General features: G+C 41.4%; 1 protein-coding gene across 1 annotated transcript; it reads right to left on the bottom strand.

Moving 5' to 3' along the window:
• Positions 1–329: 329 nt before the first annotated feature.
• wnk4b (WNK lysine deficient protein kinase 4b) lies at positions 330–20824 on the bottom strand. The gene is made up of 23 exons (XM_070922740.1): positions 20399–20824; positions 17107–17279; positions 16379–16599; positions 16042–16199; positions 15879–15967; positions 14395–14614; positions 14058–14300; positions 13167–13347; positions 11752–11927; positions 10804–10877; positions 10364–10499; positions 10154–10270; positions 9673–9828; positions 9390–9444; positions 8564–8674; positions 7356–7891; positions 6516–6564; positions 6345–6439; positions 6087–6135; positions 3297–3747; positions 2514–2719; positions 2339–2433; positions 330–1730 (listed from the first exon to the last, which is right to left on the bottom strand). The coding sequence occupies exons 1-23, from the start codon at positions 20822–20824 to the stop codon at positions 1728–1730; spliced, it is 4020 nt and encodes a 1339-aa protein (XP_070778841.1). The 3' UTR covers positions 330–1727.
• Between the last annotated feature and the right edge of the window lie 447 nt (positions 20825–21271).

Below are 21271 nucleotides of genomic sequence, written 5' to 3' on the forward strand. Positions count from 1 at the left end.
GGCTACTTTATACTTTTACTGATGGCTTTAGTTACTTTGCATTAAGATAAGATTTTACTGTATATTATATATATATATATGTATATTATATATATATATATATATATATATATATATATATATATATATATATATATATATATATATATATATATATATATATATATATATATATATATATATATATATAGCTCACCGGGTGGAGTCGTTATCGCAGCGTCACAGGTTTGATTCCAGCCTGGACCCTTTACTGCATGTCTTCCTCTCTCTCTCTCTCTCTCTTCTTCATGGTGTCACTATCCAATAACGGCAAACAAATTCCCCAAAAATATCTTTAAAAAACCAAAAAGATAAACCTTTATTGAAAATAAAATACATATATTGAAAATACAGACTTAAAATGAAACGTCCAAAACATAAGTGAAACTCTTTAAGAAATCATCATCACTGGGGGCCCGTTACCTTTTCTTCGTAAGACTTAACATGAATCATTTTGCCAGTTGAGGTGACTTTTATTACACTGTAAAGCCACGAGTAATGAATAGATATCTGGTTTAATGTTTGTTTATAAAAGGGAAATGAAGGAAGTCACTGTGGACAAACTCACATTCATCTCTTTCTGTTTACCTGAACATCATGTCATTGAATTTAAGAAATGTTCTTTTAAAGACGCTGAGGGTTTCTTTTGTTCATCACACATCATATAATAATCATATCATAATAATCATTCTTTAAATAAGGAACACTGTGATTCCAAGATGCATTCAGTGGCTACAGACTATAAACAGATCAGACAGATATACAGACTGCACAGCAGATACGTAGGTAACACATGTATAATCAGTATATAAAGATGTAATAAATGGTTAATAATAAGTAAGTGTTCATTAATGTATTTATTAACTGTAACTCCTCCTGTGGACAGAAGTGGAGGCTGCTGTGAACAGATAATGAATGACATATAATAAATCATAATATAACATACAACATGTCTTCATAGGAGAACATTAATAAACACTTAAACATGTCCTACATTATAGTGTGTTATTAACCAGTTATTAAATGTTTGTATGCTGCTAATAAATGCTAATGATAGGGGGACTTAAAGCAGTTTGTCGAGCTTCATAAACTGAAACCTGGTTTCACATCTTAAATATCGAATAAATAAAGTTAAGAAACAGAAAAAATAAAATCTGTAAATTCAGCAGTGAGGTTTTGACAGAAAACACTGTTCATGGAGAAACCCAGGGCTCAGAGTCAGAGGCTGATTAGACAAAGAGTTGTTGAGTGTTTTCAGATTCAGGTTTTGTGGGTTCGACTTCAGACCTCTTGTGATTTTTGGTTCCTTCCTCGTCTTTAAAAGCATCATTTATGAGCTGAATCTGCAGAACCTCACGAGAAAAACACAGAGATAGCCTGTTGTTACATGAGGCTCATTAAGGCTCAATATTTTCTTCCTGAAGTGCTGAAATGTCATTAAAATGTTGTTTGAGTCTTAATTCAAAATATCAAACACAGAAAAACAACAAACATCAGAACAAATCTAAAATCTGGAAACAAACTTCATGTTGCAAACTGAGCATAATCTTCAGTACGAATTCAGTCAGTTTTAATAAAACAACGATGTTGCTGCAGGTTTGATAATAAAGTGACGTGTGTTCAGTGACGACTCCTCTTCCTCTCTTCATCATCACTGTCATGTCTTCAGTTAGTCAGTAGCTCCTCTCTCACTGGAGGTCAAAGGTCAAAGGTTAATCTCAGATCAGCAGACGTCTGATGAAGTGCTCAACGATAAAGTCAGAAAATACTTCCACGATCTTTAAATGTACTGTTTGCTAAGCCCCGCCCCCTGAGTTACTGTTGCTAACCTGTCAATCAACAGTTTACAATGACAACAGATTCAACCTCAAAATTCATAGTAATTTATGAAACAATGGGTCATTGATTTCTGAAGTCATCAAAAGCTGTAGCCAGCTAGCTAATTAAGCTAACGTTAGCTACATGAGTTATTTCCTGCACAAGGATCTTAATCTCATACATGACATCATGCTAACAGACTGAAGCTAAAGCTAACAGAGACTAAAAAATGGGCAGACCCGTATCTCTTTGTCTGCAGCTTTTAACGTGAGGAAACACTAACACGGCTACTGTGACTATTTATAAAGGCTTAATTTGAAACAAATAATTCAAAGAAAAACATTTTTAAGAAGATGAACTATTAAGAGTTAAGTTGCCCTGTTTTCCCTTTCTCCTCCCTCTGCTTCTATTTTCATTCAAATGAACAAAATTGTCTTTAATAAAACAGTCTTGAATTGTGACGAAGACATTATGAGCTCACCGTGCAGCTGTGTTCGGGGGCAAAGGTCACGCCTTTCCCTGCTCTGTCCTGAGACCCACTGCTGCTGCCGCTGACCGAGCACTTCCTCATGATACCTGAACAAAAACACAACCACATATTATTATTTGAAATGTTATTGTTCTTTTCATTGCTGGCTGCAGTGTGTCCTCCCCACCTGCAGAGGGCAGCACATCCAGTCTCTGTAGGCTGTTTTTGCGAGAGGGAGGGTAGTTTCCGGTCTTGGAGAGGCGCCGTTGGCGGTGGTTCAGCATGGCGGCTGGAGAGACAATGCCGGGAGGCGGGACTTTACCCATCCTCAGGTACAGCTCCTCGATCTCTTGCTTTTGATTGGCCTGCAGGTTCTGCACCTCCGCCAGGTGTCTGGGATTATGAGGAAAAGGTTAAAAAAGTATTCAGTGGTGAGTTGTTATTTCTGGTGACTCCACACTTCCAGTTTGCAAGATTTTAAGATTTCTGTAATAAATATTATATAACTAAAGCTGCAGCTAATGATTATCTTTATTATCGATTAATCTGCTGATTATTTCTTTTGCCACTGTGGCCACACATGAATTGTGTGTTTACTTTTTGATTTACTTTTGTCATAAAACCAATTAAATGTGTATCTGTGTGTCATAATGTCAGTTATATAACAATATCGATATGAAGTTATTATTGCTAATATTAGCCACTGGTTACACCTGAGTAGACTGAATTGAGTTAAGATTTGTGTTATTGCTTATCAATTGAATTGAATGTTTCTTATATAGTATTGCTTTAAACAATTAGTTTCAATCAAATTACATTATAGTTATTATTCATTATTAAAGTTCAAATTGGAAATAACTAAGAAAGATGGCAGCTCTCAGGTCAGTGTTTTGGTGGTTTCGTGTTGTTTTGATGACAGAACTCGTTTAGGAAAACATCATCAGCATCATTTCATCAATCCACCAATTACCTTTCACGGAGCTCCTGCAGCTCCTCCCACGTCTCCTCATTCTCGCTCTCTGATTCATCAGAGCTGACGCAGGGTGCCGAGCGGCTCCACGATTGGCTGAAGTTGCTCATCCCGGGGCTGCTGGCCGACCACTCCCACAGACTGACGCTCAGCCTCCGACCTCCCCTCCTCTTCTTCTCCTCCTCTTCCTCCTGTTCTCCAGGGTTGTCATGGTAACCGAGAAGATGTCCAGGTGGGGAGACCATCACTGTGCTAATATTGCTCTCTGATTCGCTCTCCTCCTCCGTGCTGTTCTCTGAGCTCTCTGATTGGTCAGGCCTGGAGGGAGGCGGGGAGTGGGCGGTGGGTGTGGCCTGACTGAGGGGGCGGGGCTCCTGATGACGGACTGCAGGAATGTTTTCAGAGGGCGTCACCTGGAAACGACCGACGGTAAAGATTGAAGTTTTCTTCACTGAAAGAGAAACAGAAGAAGAATCAGAATCAGAAATACTTTCTTGATCCCGGGGGGAAATTAGAGTTACAGGTGCTCCCATTCAAGAACAGAAAAGTAGCATAGAGCTAGAATGATAAGTCTATAAAAATATAAAAAATATATAGAGTGCTTAACAAATTTATTAGACCACCACCCAGTGTAAGGTGTTTGCCACCGCTGCCCTACATTAACAGTATTGCTGATTACCAAAATATTTTATGTTTCTGTAATGGTTAATCCACCAGTATGTGCAAGCCAAGCTCTTTAATCAAAATGATCTCTTTAATGCTAAAATATAATTATTGTTGTTATGCATGAATTCTCAAATTTACTGTTTTACAAAAAAGCAGAAAAAAATAATAAAGCACATTATTATTTTTTGATTGAGATGCCAAATTACAGTTATTTACTTGCATTCCTGAACAGAAACATTTGTTTTGTGGTTGCAAGAATGCAAGCTGTTATCAGGGCCAAAGGAGGTCATACAGAATATTAAGATGTTTGGTTAATATATGTGACTATTTAGTTGTTCCAGTTTGTTATTTGCCTAATAAATAACAATACAATTTTTAGTTTGAAACAAGTTTTTGACAGATTTCCAAAATATTTGTGTTTTCTCATTTTTATGACAGGTGGTCTAATAAATTTGTTAAGCACTGTACATTTACAATATTTAAGTAAACAAAATACAATAACAATGTATATGTATGCATATATATGTGTATTGCACTGGTAAATATGTATTGCACTGTTTTTTTTTATAAATAAATACATTTTTTATAAATAGAGAACAAATAAATAAAAGCAGCAGCTAAAGGTGTAGTTCGTCCTGAAGGTGGCGCTACAGGAAAGATCGCGGAGTCAAAATCGGTTCATCCTCTGGGAAGCTGGAATTTGATCAAGAAATTTCATGAAAATCTGTCCATTAAGTTTTTGATATTTCTTGCATTGAATTAGGCGTTTTGTCCTGTTGGTGGCGCTGGAGAGATGGTCAGGAGGTCTCACCAAAGTCATTACGATTCATTGTCCATAAAAACTCGTTTCATCTAGTCAATCTAGTTGAAAGTCATTATGTGTCTCAAAACAAAGTGTTGTCAATCTTTGCTTCGTCAACACAACAGGTTTAACGTAAAGTTTCCATTCTCAAAGACAATCAGTGTTGACGTCATTCCTTCTGGACATCCATTGGCTCATTTAGAGCCCGACCGCCACATCACCGTGGCCAATATTATCTCACAATCATATAACGATAAATGCAATGACTTGAATTGATATTTACCAGTGTTAATAACTTCAGTTAGGGTTTGTAAAAAAGGAAAATATTCTCCGTTAAATGTGAAAAATTGTTCTGACTCCTGAAAATAAGTTCAAAGTTGTTCAAAGTATCAATTTAACAACTTTGAACTTAATTTTCTCAGTGTTCTCCATCATTTCTTAAGGCAGAGGTACCAAACAGCATTGTTCTCTATCACTGCTACTATTTATTACTCAACCTTTCGCTTCATGTGTAAGAGACCACACAAACATTTAAGGTTGAATTCTCAACGATAATGAACCTAAAATATCTCCTTATGCAGATGATATATTACTTTTAACAGATCCAGAGAAATGAGAGAAAGTGAACATAAACATCTCCCCATGCAGTAGAGAAATGTCAAAGATATGTTTAACCCTAAGTTTCCATCCAAATGTAGGGCACGTTTTAACTGAATTTTGAGAAAATAAGCAATAGAAGCAGGTGGAGCTGATTAACAGCCGGTGGAGCTGATTAACAGCTGGTGGAGCTAATTCTCCAGTCACTGCTGTTAAACCACCACAGAAGAAGAAGAGGACACAACAAGATGACGTCATCAAAAGAGCTTCAGTCAAAGCTCAAACGATGGAGAACCATGTGGAAAACATGATGGAAACATGACATTTCTGTTAGTTTCATGTGCTCATGTGATGTTCAAACACAACAGATCTGACTCACTATCCTTTCAGAAAAAAGAATAAAGAATCCTCATTAAAGAGGTTTGTCTATTTTGTTCCTTTTATATCAAAAAACAAATATCTGCAGATTTAAAGCTATCAGCCTCTTTAACTCTCAACTATCATTATCAGCCTCAGAAGTCCAATATTGGTGGTTTTAGTTCATTCAGTTCTATAAAAGACATTAAACCCAGCTTGATTGTTTACTTGTCGTGAGAGAGCGAAGTTTTCACGTTTAACCACTGTGTGTTTTGTAAAACTTCTGCTTTTGATGGAGAAGGCTCGTAGAGTAAAGATGTTTGCACACATTGAACTGAAGCTGCGAAGGACAGACGGGTATGTCTTACCCTCCTGGATGGGTGACAGTCTGGGTGACGGGGAGACAAGTGAGGACACCTGGACAAGAGGAAGAACATCATCATCATCACAGTTATAGATTTGGCCTGATGCCTCGCGGTGCTCTTTCTTTATTCTTTATTATTATTGTTGTATTAACGTCGTCCTGATGTCCTCATCTCGAAACATGATCAAAAGAAATCAACTGCAGCAAAACAGAAGAGAACAGAAACAGAGAAGGAAACACGTTTCCTCTGTTTGTGTCTTACTCTGTTGTGAGGAGTTGAGCAGGTGGAGGAGTCAGAGAGCTCTCCTCTGGGACTGGGAGCACTGGTCAGACTGGAAGCAAAGGCAGCCTCTGAACCTGTGAACCAGATAAATGATCTGTGAGTCTGTTTAGTCTGGTGTGATGTCACTTTGTGATGTCAGCAGGGACTCACCATGAGGGAGCGGAGCTAAGCCGACCTTCAGCTGAACAGGAGTGTGAGGCTGAAATGAATGAATGAATGAGTGAAACGTTCCAGCTTCTCATCCTGACAGTTTTGTCTCTTCTGTTGTTGAATGTTGCTAAGCTGCTGAAAACTGGAGGAACAGTGTTCCTCTTGGACCGTCGCTTTCGACACTACAAGATTTGTCACGCTACACCGCCTCGTCCACCAGGTGGCGCACGGATGCCACCAAATGGGAAACTTTTTGTCCATTCCGGCCGCCCACTCAGGAAACGTTTTGCAATTCAGAGACCCCCCTGGCTGTGTCCCTGGACTACAGAAACCAGGTTTCTTTAATCCTCTACCTCGACTAGAAAAAACTTTTTTTTTAATCCCCTACCCGACTACAAAAACCAGGCTTCTGCAATCCCCTACCTCGACTACAGAAACCAGGTTTCTTTAATCCTCTACCTCGACTACAGAAACCAGGTTTCTTTAATCCCCTACCCGACTACAAAAACCAGGTTTCTTCAATCCCCTACCTCGACTACAGAAACCAGGTTTCTTTAATACCCTAACCGACTACAAAAAACAGGTTTCTTTAATCCCCTACCCGACTACCGAAAACCAGGTTTCTTTAATCCCCTACCCTGACTACAGAAACCAGGTTTCTTTAATCCCCTACCCTGACTACAGAAACCAGGTTTCTTTAATCCCCTACCCTGACTACAGAAACCATTATCTGGTCACTGAAGTGCAGATAAAGATTCTGAATGTTCATGAAGAGCTCCTGAAAGCATCAGTACACAGGTAAGTCCATGTCATGTTTTAACAAGAGCTCACCTGTCCTACCTGAGGTGTGTCTGGAGTCTGGCCGGGCGGCACCCCCTGCAGGCTGTCGGGGGTGGAGCCTGTCTGAGGGGTGGGAGGGCTGTAGGACAGCTGGGAGGAGAAGGAGGCATGACTTGGAGGATGGAGCTTCGAGCCCAGGGATGGAGACATGGGGGGAGAGAGGGGAGCCTGGGGGGAGGGGAATGGGGGAGACAGGGGCTGGGGGTGAGGATGAAAGCCCTGGTTGGGGGTTCCAGGTGGGGGCATGAGGGACTGTGCCACGCTCATGGCCAGAGAGAGTACATTGGCCAGGGAGAAAAGAGGCTGGTCAGGGGGAGGCCAGTGAGGAGGAGCTGAGGAAGAGGAGGAGGGAGTGAAGGTGTGGACTTGGGGGAGGCCGGTGGAGGAGCTCTGGGTAGGGAAGTGGGAGGTGTATGGGGAGTATGGGGGAGATGGTAGGTGATACTGAGGCTGAGGGGGGAGGTGGGAGGGGGGAGGAGGGGTGGAGTCTGGGTGGGCGTAATGGAGGGGGTAGGGGGGAGGCTGATGGGAGGAAGCTGGGGAGAGAGACAGAGAGGGCGAAAAGATTGTCAACAACAGATTTCTATCTGAAGATGTGAAATAAATGAAGGGCTGTCGGACAGAGTCGGCGTCTGTCTCAGAATAAATCCTGTGATTAATAGGTAGACTTTTTAAACACTGTAACTCAAAATTAACTTCTTAATTTTTGTGTCATCTCTGTGATCAGGATAGAACGGTCAAGGACATGTTTAGCCTAGCTTAGCACAAAGGCTGTAAGAAGGGGGAAACTGCTAGCCTGGCCAACACTTGTGTGTGTTGTCTCACAACAGCAGCAAAGGAAATTAATCGATAGGCTAGCTGTTTCCCCTTTGTTTTAGTCTCTGTGCTAAGCTAGGCTAAACACAATGGATCTACTTCTGTACTGGACACACAAAGATGATCTGAAACACTGGAAAACTGGAGAAGACAGAACGAGACGATTTACTTTATTTAAATAAGGTTTAATAGAAACAAAAGAGGCCCCAGTATGCTTTCCTGAGGGACCCCACAATTTACTGAAGACAGAGCACGAGAGGATTTACCTAAATGTTGTACTCTTCCTTCAATTTCTGAGAAATTGTGACTGAACATTTTTGAAAAATACTATGAATTACAAAAGGGGACAATGTGTATCTGTTGTACATGAATGAATAGATCAGGTGTTGTACCTGATGAGGTGTGGAAAGACTGTGACCTCAGTGGTCTGACGGAGGGCGTGGCCTCAGAGTCAATGTAGAAGTCTACGCCCTTCAAGGGGGAGGGGTCAGCATCTGCAATGTCTGATGACACATCAATTGATCAGCCCTCCGAGGCGTGTAGAGATTAAATTAAACATATCAGAAAAAATGTACACAACAGTCAGAGATTCAGCTTCATCATTCATTCAGCTGTCAGGAGCTCCACAAAGCTCACTATTGACCGTAAGGTTACTGACAGGACCAGGCTACACTAGCCCCAAACTCTTTACTGAAGTAAAGCTATGACTGAAGCCACATGCTGTTTTATTGACAGGGATATGAGTCCATACAGAATAACTGAAAATACCACATTCAGATGGATGCCACTGACTCAGGAACTGAGGTAAACATTACTGTCAGCAGCATTTTGCTGAAAAGTTCTTCCTCCTCATCTAAAAAATTCTGAGTTGACTTTTGTTGATGTTGGAGAAGACATATTTGGGTGATTTCTGTTTCAGAAATGTCCTTTTTATGAACAAGGAAATATGTAAAATCCTATTGAATCTGAGCTGAATCAATATTCAATTGCAGCTCAATTGTATCTAATTAGCTTTAAATTGCAGCGTATTGTCACACGTGCATCATTTTTGTATCTGACAGTGGACAGTGAGACTGTGTAATAAATATCAAATGGTCTGAGAGGAAGAGACACCCACCCCTGATCTATCAATCACAAACCTCTTTTACTTTTATACCTTCTTAACCTTTCTTTAAACTATCTTGTGTTTGAAAACGTCCCTTCACTTTTCTTTCTCACCAGGAAGTGAAGACGAGGACAGATTTCTGGAGAGGCCATGGACTGGCAGGTTCGGCTGATGAAAAAATAAAATAAAATGAGGGAAAACAATGAAAGTGCCCTATGATAACTTCTGTTATGATTTGGCGTTATATAAAATTGAAATGAAGTGAACTGAGTTTTGGACTGTTGGTTGGACAAAACGACATTTGAAGACATTACTTTGGACATTTTTTCACAGTTTTCTGATGTTTAAGACTGAACGATTGATCAGAAGAATATTCCTTCACACACACACACATACCGTGGACTCGAGCAGCGTGGAGGCAGTCAGGTAAGATAACCTGTCGGTGTCAGCTGGCTGCTGTTGATGCATCATAGACTCCGCCCTCTTGATGATGTCATACATGCGGAGGATGAATCCTCCTCGCTCTGACGGCAGGATGAAGTCCCTGTGGATCTGAGTGATGAAAAAATATAAAGCTGTGTCACAATAATCGAAACTAAATTCATTAGAGCAGGTAACCTGATCCAACATGAAGACATAAAATAAAAAAAACAAAAACTGACCATCCCAGCATGAAATACAAAAAGAGTTCATGTTAATTAAAATGACTAAATATTAAAGTGTTGCGACAGACTAAAAAAACAAACTGCTAACTGTTACATGAAACAGTTGACGGCCGGAAAATGATGTCCAGTATTTCATATCAGTGAAGTGAAACTCAATCACAAAACACATGGACCAAACCTGTGCCGTGCTCTGATTGGCTGGTGATGCTCACCATCACAGAGGCGATGTCCTCTGGATTGTCTCCGTCCAGGTCAAACTTAAATGTCACCATCTTACTGTTGTGAGTCTGCAGCTGACACTCCACCACCCGGTCCACCATGTCTGACACCTGAATACACCAAACACACACAGTGTTACACACAGCATGTTACATAGAAACATCTTACATGAATGTGATGATTGCAGTGACTCAAGTTTTCACCCCTGTGATTCTCAGACGAGCCCTCGCTCTCCTCCTGAACTGCTTTGTAGCCGCCTGTTTGGTCACTTCCTGGTTACCCTTGTCTGATTGGCCATCATTGCCGTCACTCAAACCTGAGGTCACATCAGAGGCATAGCTACATAACAGAGAAAGCCAAGTAGTAAAGAGACAAAAGAAGGTAAAACATTTAAATGTGAAGCAACACAAGCAAGTACAAAACACATTCCTGTGGTTTATTTAAGTCTGTGTACTGTCTTTGTGAGGACTTAGTGTTTGTGAGGACTGACCATTAGAGTTAGGACATTTGTGGAAAGTGAGGACATTTTTAGAAAGTGGAGACATTTTTGGAAAGTGGGGATTTAGCTATTCTAGAATGAGCTTTAGGTTAAGGTCATGTTGTTGAATGTCCTCATAAGTACAGAAATACATGTGTGTGTTACCTGTCAACAGGTGAGGAGAAGCCGCAGACTGGTCCAGATTGCGATCGCTCTGCATTGTGGGACACAGCGATGCTCTGTAGAAGACAGGAGGACACAAACAGAACGGAACTGAATGTGATTCAGTTCTACCTGAGAGTCTACTGAGGAGGACATGTTTGTTTTCCCATGATGCAAAGGGAAAACCAGAAGGTCAGTGAAAACTGTCACAGAGCTGATTGGTCTAAAGCTCTCTCATGTCTCCTGTAGAGGGAGACAGAGATGCATCTCTACAACATCAACACATCAGCTGCATGAACAGAGTAAAAACAACAATAAAAACAGCAACACCGTCACCACATCAACCTTCAGCCTCAAACACGACAACAACTGAACTGAATGAGCTTCACAAAGAGAGATCTTTACAGTTGTGTTGGATTACATTAGAATTATTAATAACTATATATCAGTTTAAATACTTATATAGTCTTTCTATAGATAAGAAAAAAGTGTAATTAACATTGCTGTAGTTGGTCGAGTTGGAGCTGATTTTTACAGTTATATAAACTGTTGGGTAGTTTAATATATTTTATGTACAAAACATGATGACCATGTTTCCATGTAGTCACATGGTCATCATGTCTCCATTAAAGCAGCTGAGTCAGCTGTTAGGAGCTCCTGTCTGCAGCGTCCTCATGGATGGACAGACAACTATTACTGATCACTGAGACACTGAAGGAAACTTAAAAACAGGAGGATTCTCAGGCAGGTTCTGCAGCGTCTTTCTGGAGGTTTATTGCTGATGGATTATCAGAGACAATGATCTGTGAATTCAGATTATGACTCTGAGAAGGAGTGTAATTGGGATTTAAACAAACAGCAGATGAACCTACTGAGAGTTCAATAGGGTTAGGGTTAGGGTTAGTTGTAGCCCCGCCCCCTGCCTCTACTTTAGCCCCACCCCCTGCTCACCCTGGGGAACCGCAGCACGGGGAGGGGAGGAGCTTTGGATGGAGCCCGGGTCACAGGAAGAGGAGCCTTGGGTTGAGGGGTTTCCTGAGCCGCGGCAGCAGTGACATAGGGGAGCGGGGCTTCAACCGTCTCCAGGACACCAGAGGAGCTGAGAGAGCTGTCCATCTCACAGTCGGCTGCCATGGCAACCAGAGAAGACAGAGATGTGAAAATTAATTACATATCATACATTTTATAAAGTGATGAATATAAATTAAAATATTACAATATAATAATAGTTGCTAAGAGCCATCCGGTCCTTATATAACCAAAGTAAAAGCTGTGTCCATATTCTCGCACAAAGTCAATCATGCTTCCAGTGGTTGTTGGCCTCCGCCAGGGTCGTCCCTTGTCACCAATTCTGTTTGTGATCTTCATGGACAGGATCTTAAGGCACAGCCGGAGGAGGAGAGTGTCTGGTTTGGGGACCTCAGAATTGCGTTTCTGCTCATTGCGGATGATGTGTTTCTGTTGGCATCGTCAGACCTTGATCCACAGCACGCACTGGAGCGGTTTGCAGCGAGTGTGAGGCAGCTGTGGTGAGAGTCAGCACCTCCAAGTCTGAGGCCATGGTTCTCTGCTGGAAAAAGGTGGATTGCTCCCTTTGGGTGGGGAGTGAGTTATTGCCTCAAGCGAAGGACATTCCAGTATCTCGGAGTCTTCTTCACAAGTGAGGGTAAAATGGAGCATGACATCATCAGGTGGATTGGTGCGGTGTCAGCAGTAATGCGGGTGCTGTACCGGACCGTTGTGATTCAGAGGGAGCTGAGCCAGAAGACAAGACCACTCAATCTTCGTTCCAACCCTCACCTGTGGTCATGAGCTTTGGGCAGTGACAGAAAGAATGAGATCGTGGATACAAGCAGCCAAAATGAGTTTCCTCCGCAGGGCTCAGTCTTAGAGAGAGGGCGAGGAGCTCAGACGTCTGGAAGGAGCTCGGAGTAGAGCTGTTGCTCCTTCACATCAAAAGGAGCCAGTTGAGGTGGTTCGGACATTTGAACAGGATCCTCCTGGGCGCCTTCCTTTGGAAGTTTTCCAGGCTTGTCCAACTGGTAGGAGACCCTGGGGCAGACCCAGAACACGCAGGAGGGATTTCATATTTCATCTGGCCTGGGAATGCCTTGTGACAAAGAGGAGCTGGAAGACATTGCTGGGGAGAGGGACGTCCGGACGTCTGGACATCCTTGCTTAGTCTGCTGCCACTGCGAGTCGGCCGCAGATAAACGGAAGAAAATGGATGGATGGAATATAATGATAAATAATATAAATAAACAATAATATATCACATACAAATACAAATGATTATAGATATATATAGATAAAATAATATATCAATAATATAATATAGAAATAAAGTATTAAAATAATGTGCGAACATGTAGTGGAGGAGTATGAAGTGTGTTTGGTGGTCTTGTTGTCCTCCTCCTCTCCGTCTCCCTCCATCCTGCTGGAGACGCTGCTGATCCCAGAGTCCACCGGGCTACTGCTCGATGATGTCACTGTTCCAGAGGGCGGGGCTCGTATCCAGGCGGGGCCTGAAACAGCACCTGAGTCCTGCTGGGAGTTTAAATAGAGAAGTTAATGTGTTTTAATCTGACCTGGAAACGTCGTCCTCTTGAAAAACAATCAAACTTATAGTGGTGTCTTTTTCTGAATTATTAAGTGAAAAATGTCATATACGTTGTTTAAATGTAATAATAATAATAATAATAATAATAATAATAACAAAATAGAATTCCCATCCCTTCTCCTACAACTGATAAGACTCTAAGAACAGATAAATGATCAGGATGTTTGTAATGAGCCTGTAGTTTGCAGCCTGTAGGGGGCACTAGTGTGACAGACTGGTTCTGTCATCTGATGTGTTTCTATTGGATCAAATGTATTCTAATATTCTGCCACCACCTTTATTCATTATGGGTAAAAATATACTATATATAATTTTATTAAACCAGGAGAAGTTCCACTGAGATTAAAAATCTCCTGGCCTTGACAGCAAAAGCATAATGTTGTAGTAAAACAGTTATAATCCCCACAGAAGGTAACACTTTGTTTTAACCCCCATTTATCATTTAGCTAAATATAAACACTTAATAAACGCTTAATAACAGATTACGACACAATATAGTGTATAAACAGTTAATGAGGTCTTGATAATACAGTTAATAGATGAGAAATGAATCATGCTTTAGGAGTAACCTCTGCCAGCAGGAGGAGCTGTGTGTCACCTTCATGCCCTGTTTCCATGGAAACAGATTCAAACACACCTGATTGGCCACCTTCCCAGCAGCAGACGTGCTCATGGCAGCTGCAGGCCTCTGATTGGGCGGATCAGGCGGTTGGGGGGCGGAGTCAGACTCCTCCTCGATGACAGCTTCTTTCGTGCGGTTCAGAGTTTCCTCCAGCAGGCGGCGCTGTTTCTCCCGCTGACGCTTTATGGCTGTCACTCGGTGTCTGATCGCCTTGGCAACCAGCTTATAGTCCGCCTCACACACGAACCCCAGCACCACCTGAGAGACAGACAGAGAGAGAGAGACAGGTGAGACCACCTTCACCTGCCAGGTGATGATCACTGTGATGTCATCAGCATGGCGGAGCAGGTACCATCTCCTGGGCCACCTCCTCGGGGACGTCTTTGTACAGCTCGAACAGGAACTCAATGGCGTTGTTGTCTTTGTATTTCCCCTGAAGCTTCTTGTTGTGGTCCATCCTGAGCCAGAGCTTCAGAGCCGCCTTCGAGCCGTCGTCATCCTCGGCCAGATTCACGTGGACTCCCAGCTGCTCCTGGAAGAACCGGTGATCCAGCAGGTCCTGAACCGTGAACCTGAAGGAAGAAACAAGGAAACTGATGATCAACGGTCCACAGCTCAGTCAAACATATTTACCAGGATAACCAATTAATACTTCAGGAAATCACACAATACATAAGTACTGCCCATAGTTAATTGATAGTAGTTAAAAGATGACCTTCTTTAGTTCATGTTGTTCCTCTCTGTCACTGCAGTGATTCAGAGTGTCCAGCAGGTGGAGCTATTTCAACTGTTCCGGTCTCTTTCACACCTGCAGTTGTCTTTCAGTTTGTTCCACACTGACGAGTCACATGAACTCACTGATTGGACAGTTTTGCTGATGTCATGTTTCATGTTTCAGTTAGAGTCTAATAATAATGCATCACAATGTCGTCTTATTTACTCCTTATTAACATGAACATTAATATAAATCTCAGTGCTGTGCCTCTGTGTTGCATGTTTTAAATATTCCCTGACAGTATAATAGAGTCCTGTATGATTACTAACATTAATATTATATTTTGTATTGTTCTGTATGTTTATTAAATTCTTATAAAAACTTTAAAAAGTTCAATAACTTGTAATTCTAATTTACAATCATTTGAATCTCTCTCATGTCTGTCCAGAACTACACATGTAAAATATTAATGTTTATTAATGTCCACTGCCCTGTTCAATAAAGCAAAACATACAATAATAAATGATCATACAAGGAATTCCAGTTTCTAGTGTATTTACACACGGTTACATGAACAAAACTGAACATATATAATGAAACATAAACATATAACTTACATGCAAGTGAAGAAATAGACAGATATATAAATATATCTAAAAACAACATAGAAGGTCTGTATACAGGTCAAAGAGTGCTGGAATAAATACTGAATGGATCATTTTATATGTTACTTTATATACAAACAGTCAGGTTTATGTTCTGTATACATGTCTATACACAGTTTAAACAGCTGGCTTACATTCTGTATATTAAACTGTAACATACTGGATGTAATTCATAATTTGTATTTTCAGTACGTGCTAGTGTTGCAGGAATAGTTTCGATTAAACTGTTCATCTGTATTTATACAGATCATCTGTATATACAAGTAAAATAATTTACTGCGATAATAATAATAATAGTGTTCCCTGTCAGTCTTTAGGACTCCAGCTGTTGGTTTGTTCGTCATGAGTCAGTGTGAACTTTTCTTTCTTTGGTTCGGATCAAATGAACTGAACTGCAGGTGTGACGGAGACCTTAAATGAAAGGTGTAAATGCTGCACTGTGATTGGTCACGTTACCTCTCATTGCTGTTGGTTCGAATGCAGCCTTCAATGATCTCCTTCAGCTCAGGGACTTTTACTTTGGAAAAACTGTCGGGTTTGTTTCCCTGACAGACAAACAGACAGTCAAACACCTGGATAAAGACAGGAAGTAGATGCACTCAGGTGGGCGGAGCCTTACATTGGTGACTTTGCGGTAGATCTGAGCAGCGTTCTGACACTCAGAGTACGGATACTCGGACGTCGCCATCTCCAGGATGCACATGCCAAAGGCGTAAACGTCCACGGCCTCGTCATACTTCTCCTCATACATCTCTGGAGCCATGAACTCCGGGGTCCCTGAATGCATCACCAGTCACAACATGAAGTACAACACCAACAGCCACTAACTGTGACTTACAGTTTGGTTTTTGGATTCATTAAAAGGAATAACGGTTTCAAATCAGATGGTTTAATGTCAGCAGGTTAAACCCAACATGTTTGACCCTGCTGGCTCTCTGTACTCGCTGTTTTCTTACCGATGACGCTCTTGGCGAACGAGGCCTTCTTGAGCGTGGCGAGGCCCAGGTCTCCAATCTTGACAGAGGCGGTGGGTCCCGTGATGAAGACGTTGTCACACTTGAGGTCTCGGTGTAGGATGGGGGGGCAGCGTGAGTGCAGAAACTGCAGCCCCTTCAGGATCTGGAAGCTCCACCGCTGCAGCAGCTTTAGCTTCATCTGACGGAACCTGCGCAGGTACCTGAAGGGGGTTCAAAGGAGACATACAGACCTGGTCAAGTCAGGTGAGCTCCAGAAACTAAAATTGGTCTCTATTTTTCTTCCTCTGAAGCACTTTGTAACTAATAAGTCAATTAATAAGTCAATTCATCAGAACTGAATCATTTTCTGATCCACAGAAGTAGAAATAAATCCAGAAGAAGTACAGTGGCGTTGTCAGCAGCATCCAGAGCAACGCTTTTAATCCAGTTTTGATACTTGCAACTGACTGGGAGTTTGTGCACAGTTTGAAGTTCCCTTTATTTTGTACACAACAGGAATGTATTTAGTTTTCACTTTTCCGGGTTACTTCTGCTATGAACAGAAATGATCTCTATCAAGTGACTGAAATGCTGCTTGTTTAAAACCAGCTGGTTCAAAACATGAAAAGAAAATCCAGAACCTGAAACTACATTTAGACAAAATACAAAACATCTAAACAGAAAAGATTGACTGAAGGTCAAATACAGGTCTTTTATTGCGGACTCACGTCTTGAGGGTCCCAGACGTCATGAGCTCCGTCACCAGGATGGTGCATTTGTGGCCCCTCAGCGTCGACTTCCAGGAGTCGAAGAATCGGACGATGTTTGGATGCTGCAGCGCTTTCAGCATCTCCACCTCCTCAGTGAACCTCTGACGCTCCGCCTTGTTCAGACGATGTGTCTGAAGGTTAAAGACATCAATCAATCAACTGATACTGTCGAGTGAGAAACAGCTCCAGCATGAAGGTCTCATCAGACAGCTGATGATCTGCTGACATGATAACACACAAACGTCTCACATTACAGCCGAGCATCATGGGAAATCAGCAACAAACACACACACACACACTGCTCTGTTTGTTTGTTTTTAGTTTCGATTTTTAACATTATCATGAAATAATAACAATAATAAAATAAGATAAGTAGAAGGATCAAAAATCAAATATAATATATTCACATATTAATGTAAGCTAACAAAGTCTCATGATCCTTTGGAGGGTCCCCGACCCACAGGTTGAGAACCCTAAACACACAACAGGAAGTTCATCACAGAGAGCTGACCTTTGACCTCATGTGTGTGTGTGTGTGTGTGTGTGTGTGTGTGTGTGTGTGTGTGTGTGTGTGTGTGTGCTGTTATCAACATTAACCAGCAGCCGTCTGTCCAATCAGATACTGTGTATGGTACAACAAACTGCTGAGTCACCGTTAACACTTTATCACACACACACACACACACACACACACACACACACACACACACACATCAGACACATTCTTGTTTTTCAGTTTGAGCCAAAATAATTCTCAGTTCATTGAAGTGAAACTACACATTTGTCATCATCTTGTGATGACATCACAAACATCAGCCAATGGCAAGCAGCCTTTACAGCTTTTTAAACCAACAGGTTCAGTAACATCACATCAAACAGAAACATCCTCCATACTGAAGAAGGTCAGTTCATCCACATCTAAACAGTTCAGGATCAGAATCAGGTTTCATCAGATTTTAGATGACTTTTTTTTCTGATGTAAAAGTTACATGACATGAAGTCCCTCCCACTCACAAACACAAATACTGTCATGACACAACATGTGAAACAGCAGTTATATTAAAACCAGTTGACTACAGTTTATATATATATATCTTCTGACAGCAGCCATGGTGGAAATGTGATCGTCAGATAGGCAGACTGTTGATCAATCAGCTGATTCATCAGACGTCTTGACCTCAAACTAACGTCAAACAACAGGTTGAGGATTAATTAATTCTGAGTCTGTCTCAGGAGGCTTTCACATCAGGGATTGTGTGATTGGTGTGAACACTGTGTAACGTCCACTTGAAAAGGTGGTCTCGAGCACCGTTCATGTGTACGCATCAGGTAGACTGATGTGACTGACTGAAGGTGACGCCATAACGATTCGACGGGATGCACCGTAAAGAATGAAATCCAGAGTGACAGATGAACAATGAAGCTAAAGTTTCAGTGAGCCTGAAGACGTTAATGAAGTGTAATCATGAACTTTGTTTCGTCCTCACAGTGATGCCAGTTAATGTGTGTGTGTGTTAAATATTTACTCTCAGAGAGTGATAAATATTTTACCAAACACTGTGCTAAATCATTCTGAGCCAATCAGAGCTCACAGTCACCGTCCAATAAAACTGTAAAGTCTGAAACTCTCTGTGACCTCAGATAACACACACACACACACACACACACACACACACACACACACACACATCCAACACTTTTATTTATTTTTGTTTCATGTGTGTCTGTTTTGTTTTCCTTATATTCTTTTATTGTGATGCGTGTTCTCACCCTCCTGTTGTGTCTGCCGGTCTGATCTGCTCTGATCCACGTTCCTCCATCACTCTTTAATCTGCTCAGTCACCATGACAACAGCGAGTGTTACCATGACGACAGGGCTGACTTTAATTAAAAAGTCATTAAAAACATTCAGCATCGGTCAGCTGTTTGTACTTCATCCCTGATATTGATACTGCATCTACACACTGTAAAGATCAATAATCAAACTTTATGGAAAAGGACATTTTGTTAAAGTGGAAACTTGACCTGAAGGTGGCGCTGTGGGTCAGAGATCAGGAGGTCAAGGTGATTCATCCTCTGAGGATCCTGAATATCACTGTAATGAGCTCACTCAGTGTTTATCTGAACAGCTGCCGTTGAACCTATTTTATTCAAAGTTACTTGAAAGTTGTTCAGTAAAACTCCTCAGAGGGTAAATTATGTAGATTTAAGTAAATGAGCAGAAATAAAAATAGGAGAAACAGTAAAGCAAAACGTTTTAAGAATTATGTCGACGAACTTCAAATTTCATTGAAGATTGTTGAATCTTGAAATTGAATGTGTCGTACAGACAAGTTGACCAATCAGAGTCTACCTCTTCAGCTTCAGGGGCGGAGCTTCAAAGCTTCTGGAAATATGAACTATGTCCACTGGTTTTGGTGTTTCCACTTCATTTCAATTCAGCACACAAACAGTAAACACTGCTAATGTCAAAACACGAATGGAACACACACACTTCACATGTTAAAGGTCTCTGCAACACGTCATGCTGTTTATCAGTCTCCACCACCTGCTGCCATCAGACACCTGGACTACATCTGGATAACACCTGGACTACACCTGGACTACACCTGAACTACACCTGGGCTACACCTGGACTACACCTGAATTACACATGAACTACACCTGGGCTATGCCTGGACTACACCTGGATGACACCTGAACTACATCTGAACTACACCTGAACTACACCTGGACTGCACTTGAACTACACCTGGGCTACACCTGAACTACAACTGGACTACGCCTGGACTACACCTGGATAACACCTGGATAACACCTGGACTACACCTGGACTACACCTGGATAACACCTGGATAACACCTGGACTACATCTGAACTACACCTGAACTACATCTGAATTACTCCTGACCTACACCTGGACTATACCTTAACTACACCTGGGCCACACCTAAACTATACCTGAACTACACCTGGGCTACAGCTGGGTGCAGATACTGTAGGAAGACTTGGTATTTTACGTGATCGTGTTATTAAGATTTCAGGCAAGTTCTGATGAAGTATGCTGAGGACTTAAAGTTTTGATGAAGTACAGGATATGATTACATTATATTATACGTGTTGTTTATGTAAAATGTCATTGTTGGTTGTTTAACTCGACAATAAGTTGTTCAATTAGAAATGTTCTCCACATGGCGCTTGCTAGTGTGTACAGACTCTGTGAATGAATGCGTGTACTAGTGTGTTTTACCTGTAGTTCACACCAGGCCACCTCCACCGTGGTCTCGGTGTCGAGTCCTCTGTAAACCGTCTTGAAGGATCCTCGTCCGATCTCGATGTTGAACTTGAGGAATCGTCCGTCTGGAGACGAAGCCACTGCCTGTGTTTCCTCTTCATCATGCTCCTCTTCCTCCTTCTGTTGCCACAGTGACGCCTGCCTGCTGGAGTCCGAGAGCGCGGCTGCCGTCTCCTCCCCCGAGTCCGAGCTGACGTCTCGATTGGCTGGAGGGTTCGATGCAACCACTGATTGGACGAGGGGGTCATCCTCTGATGTTGGCATGGTAACGGGAGGAAGAATAGACTGTGCCTCTTCCTCCTCCTCTTCTTCTTCTTCTTCTTCTTCTTCTTCTTCTTCAGGTCTTTTCTTGGTTTGGTCTTCAGTAGTCCAGGGCAGCATCCTCTTCCTCCTCAGCAGGTTGTCTCCTCTGTGACGCTGGTTCAAGTTCCTCGCTGTGATGTCAGAGACAGTTTGTTAAAACAGATGAACATTAAATTAAATTAAGTTTTAACTTAAATTGAACTCTAACTCTAAAAAATAACTAATCACTGGAATAAAAGTAAAAAAAGGTTTAAAACTGTGAAGTTGGAACTGCTTTTGTTTTTATTATCTCTACAAAAGGCAAAGGTTTGTTTCAGAAGTCAGAGGTTCTTCAACAGAAAAAAAAGTGCCTCAATGTTGTTTTCTTCTTCAATTGGTTATTATTATATTTTACCTTTTTATTTTATTCTCATCATTAAAAATTTGGATTACTATTTTTTATTTTAAATCCATCCTCATTTTCATTCAATGTATTTTAATATTTTTGATATATATATCTATATATATTTGTGCATGAAAGGTGTA

The sequence above is a fragment of the Enoplosus armatus genome, chromosome 17 (assembly GCF_043641665.1).
Source record: "Enoplosus armatus isolate fEnoArm2 chromosome 17, fEnoArm2.hap1, whole genome shotgun sequence".
Lineage (NCBI taxonomy): Eukaryota > Metazoa > Chordata > Actinopteri > Centrarchiformes > Enoplosidae > Enoplosus > Enoplosus armatus.

What these genes read in the sequence shown, in the direction of transcription:
- wnk4b (XM_070922740.1), bottom strand. Translation starts at nt 20,824, where the DNA reads ATGCTGCCCTGGACTACTGAAGACCAAACCAAGAAAAGACCTGAAGAA. An exon ending in CTGGGAAGGTGGCCAATCAG is followed by an intron (nt 13,348 to 14,057) that starts GTGTGTTTGAAT and finishes TTAAACTCCCAG; the next exon opens with CAGGACTCAGGTGCTGTTTC. An exon ending in CCGTGCTGCGGTTCCCCAGG is followed by an intron (nt 10,878 to 11,751) that starts GTGAGCAGGGGG and finishes TGTCTTCTACAG; the next exon opens with AGCATCGCTGTGTCCCACAA.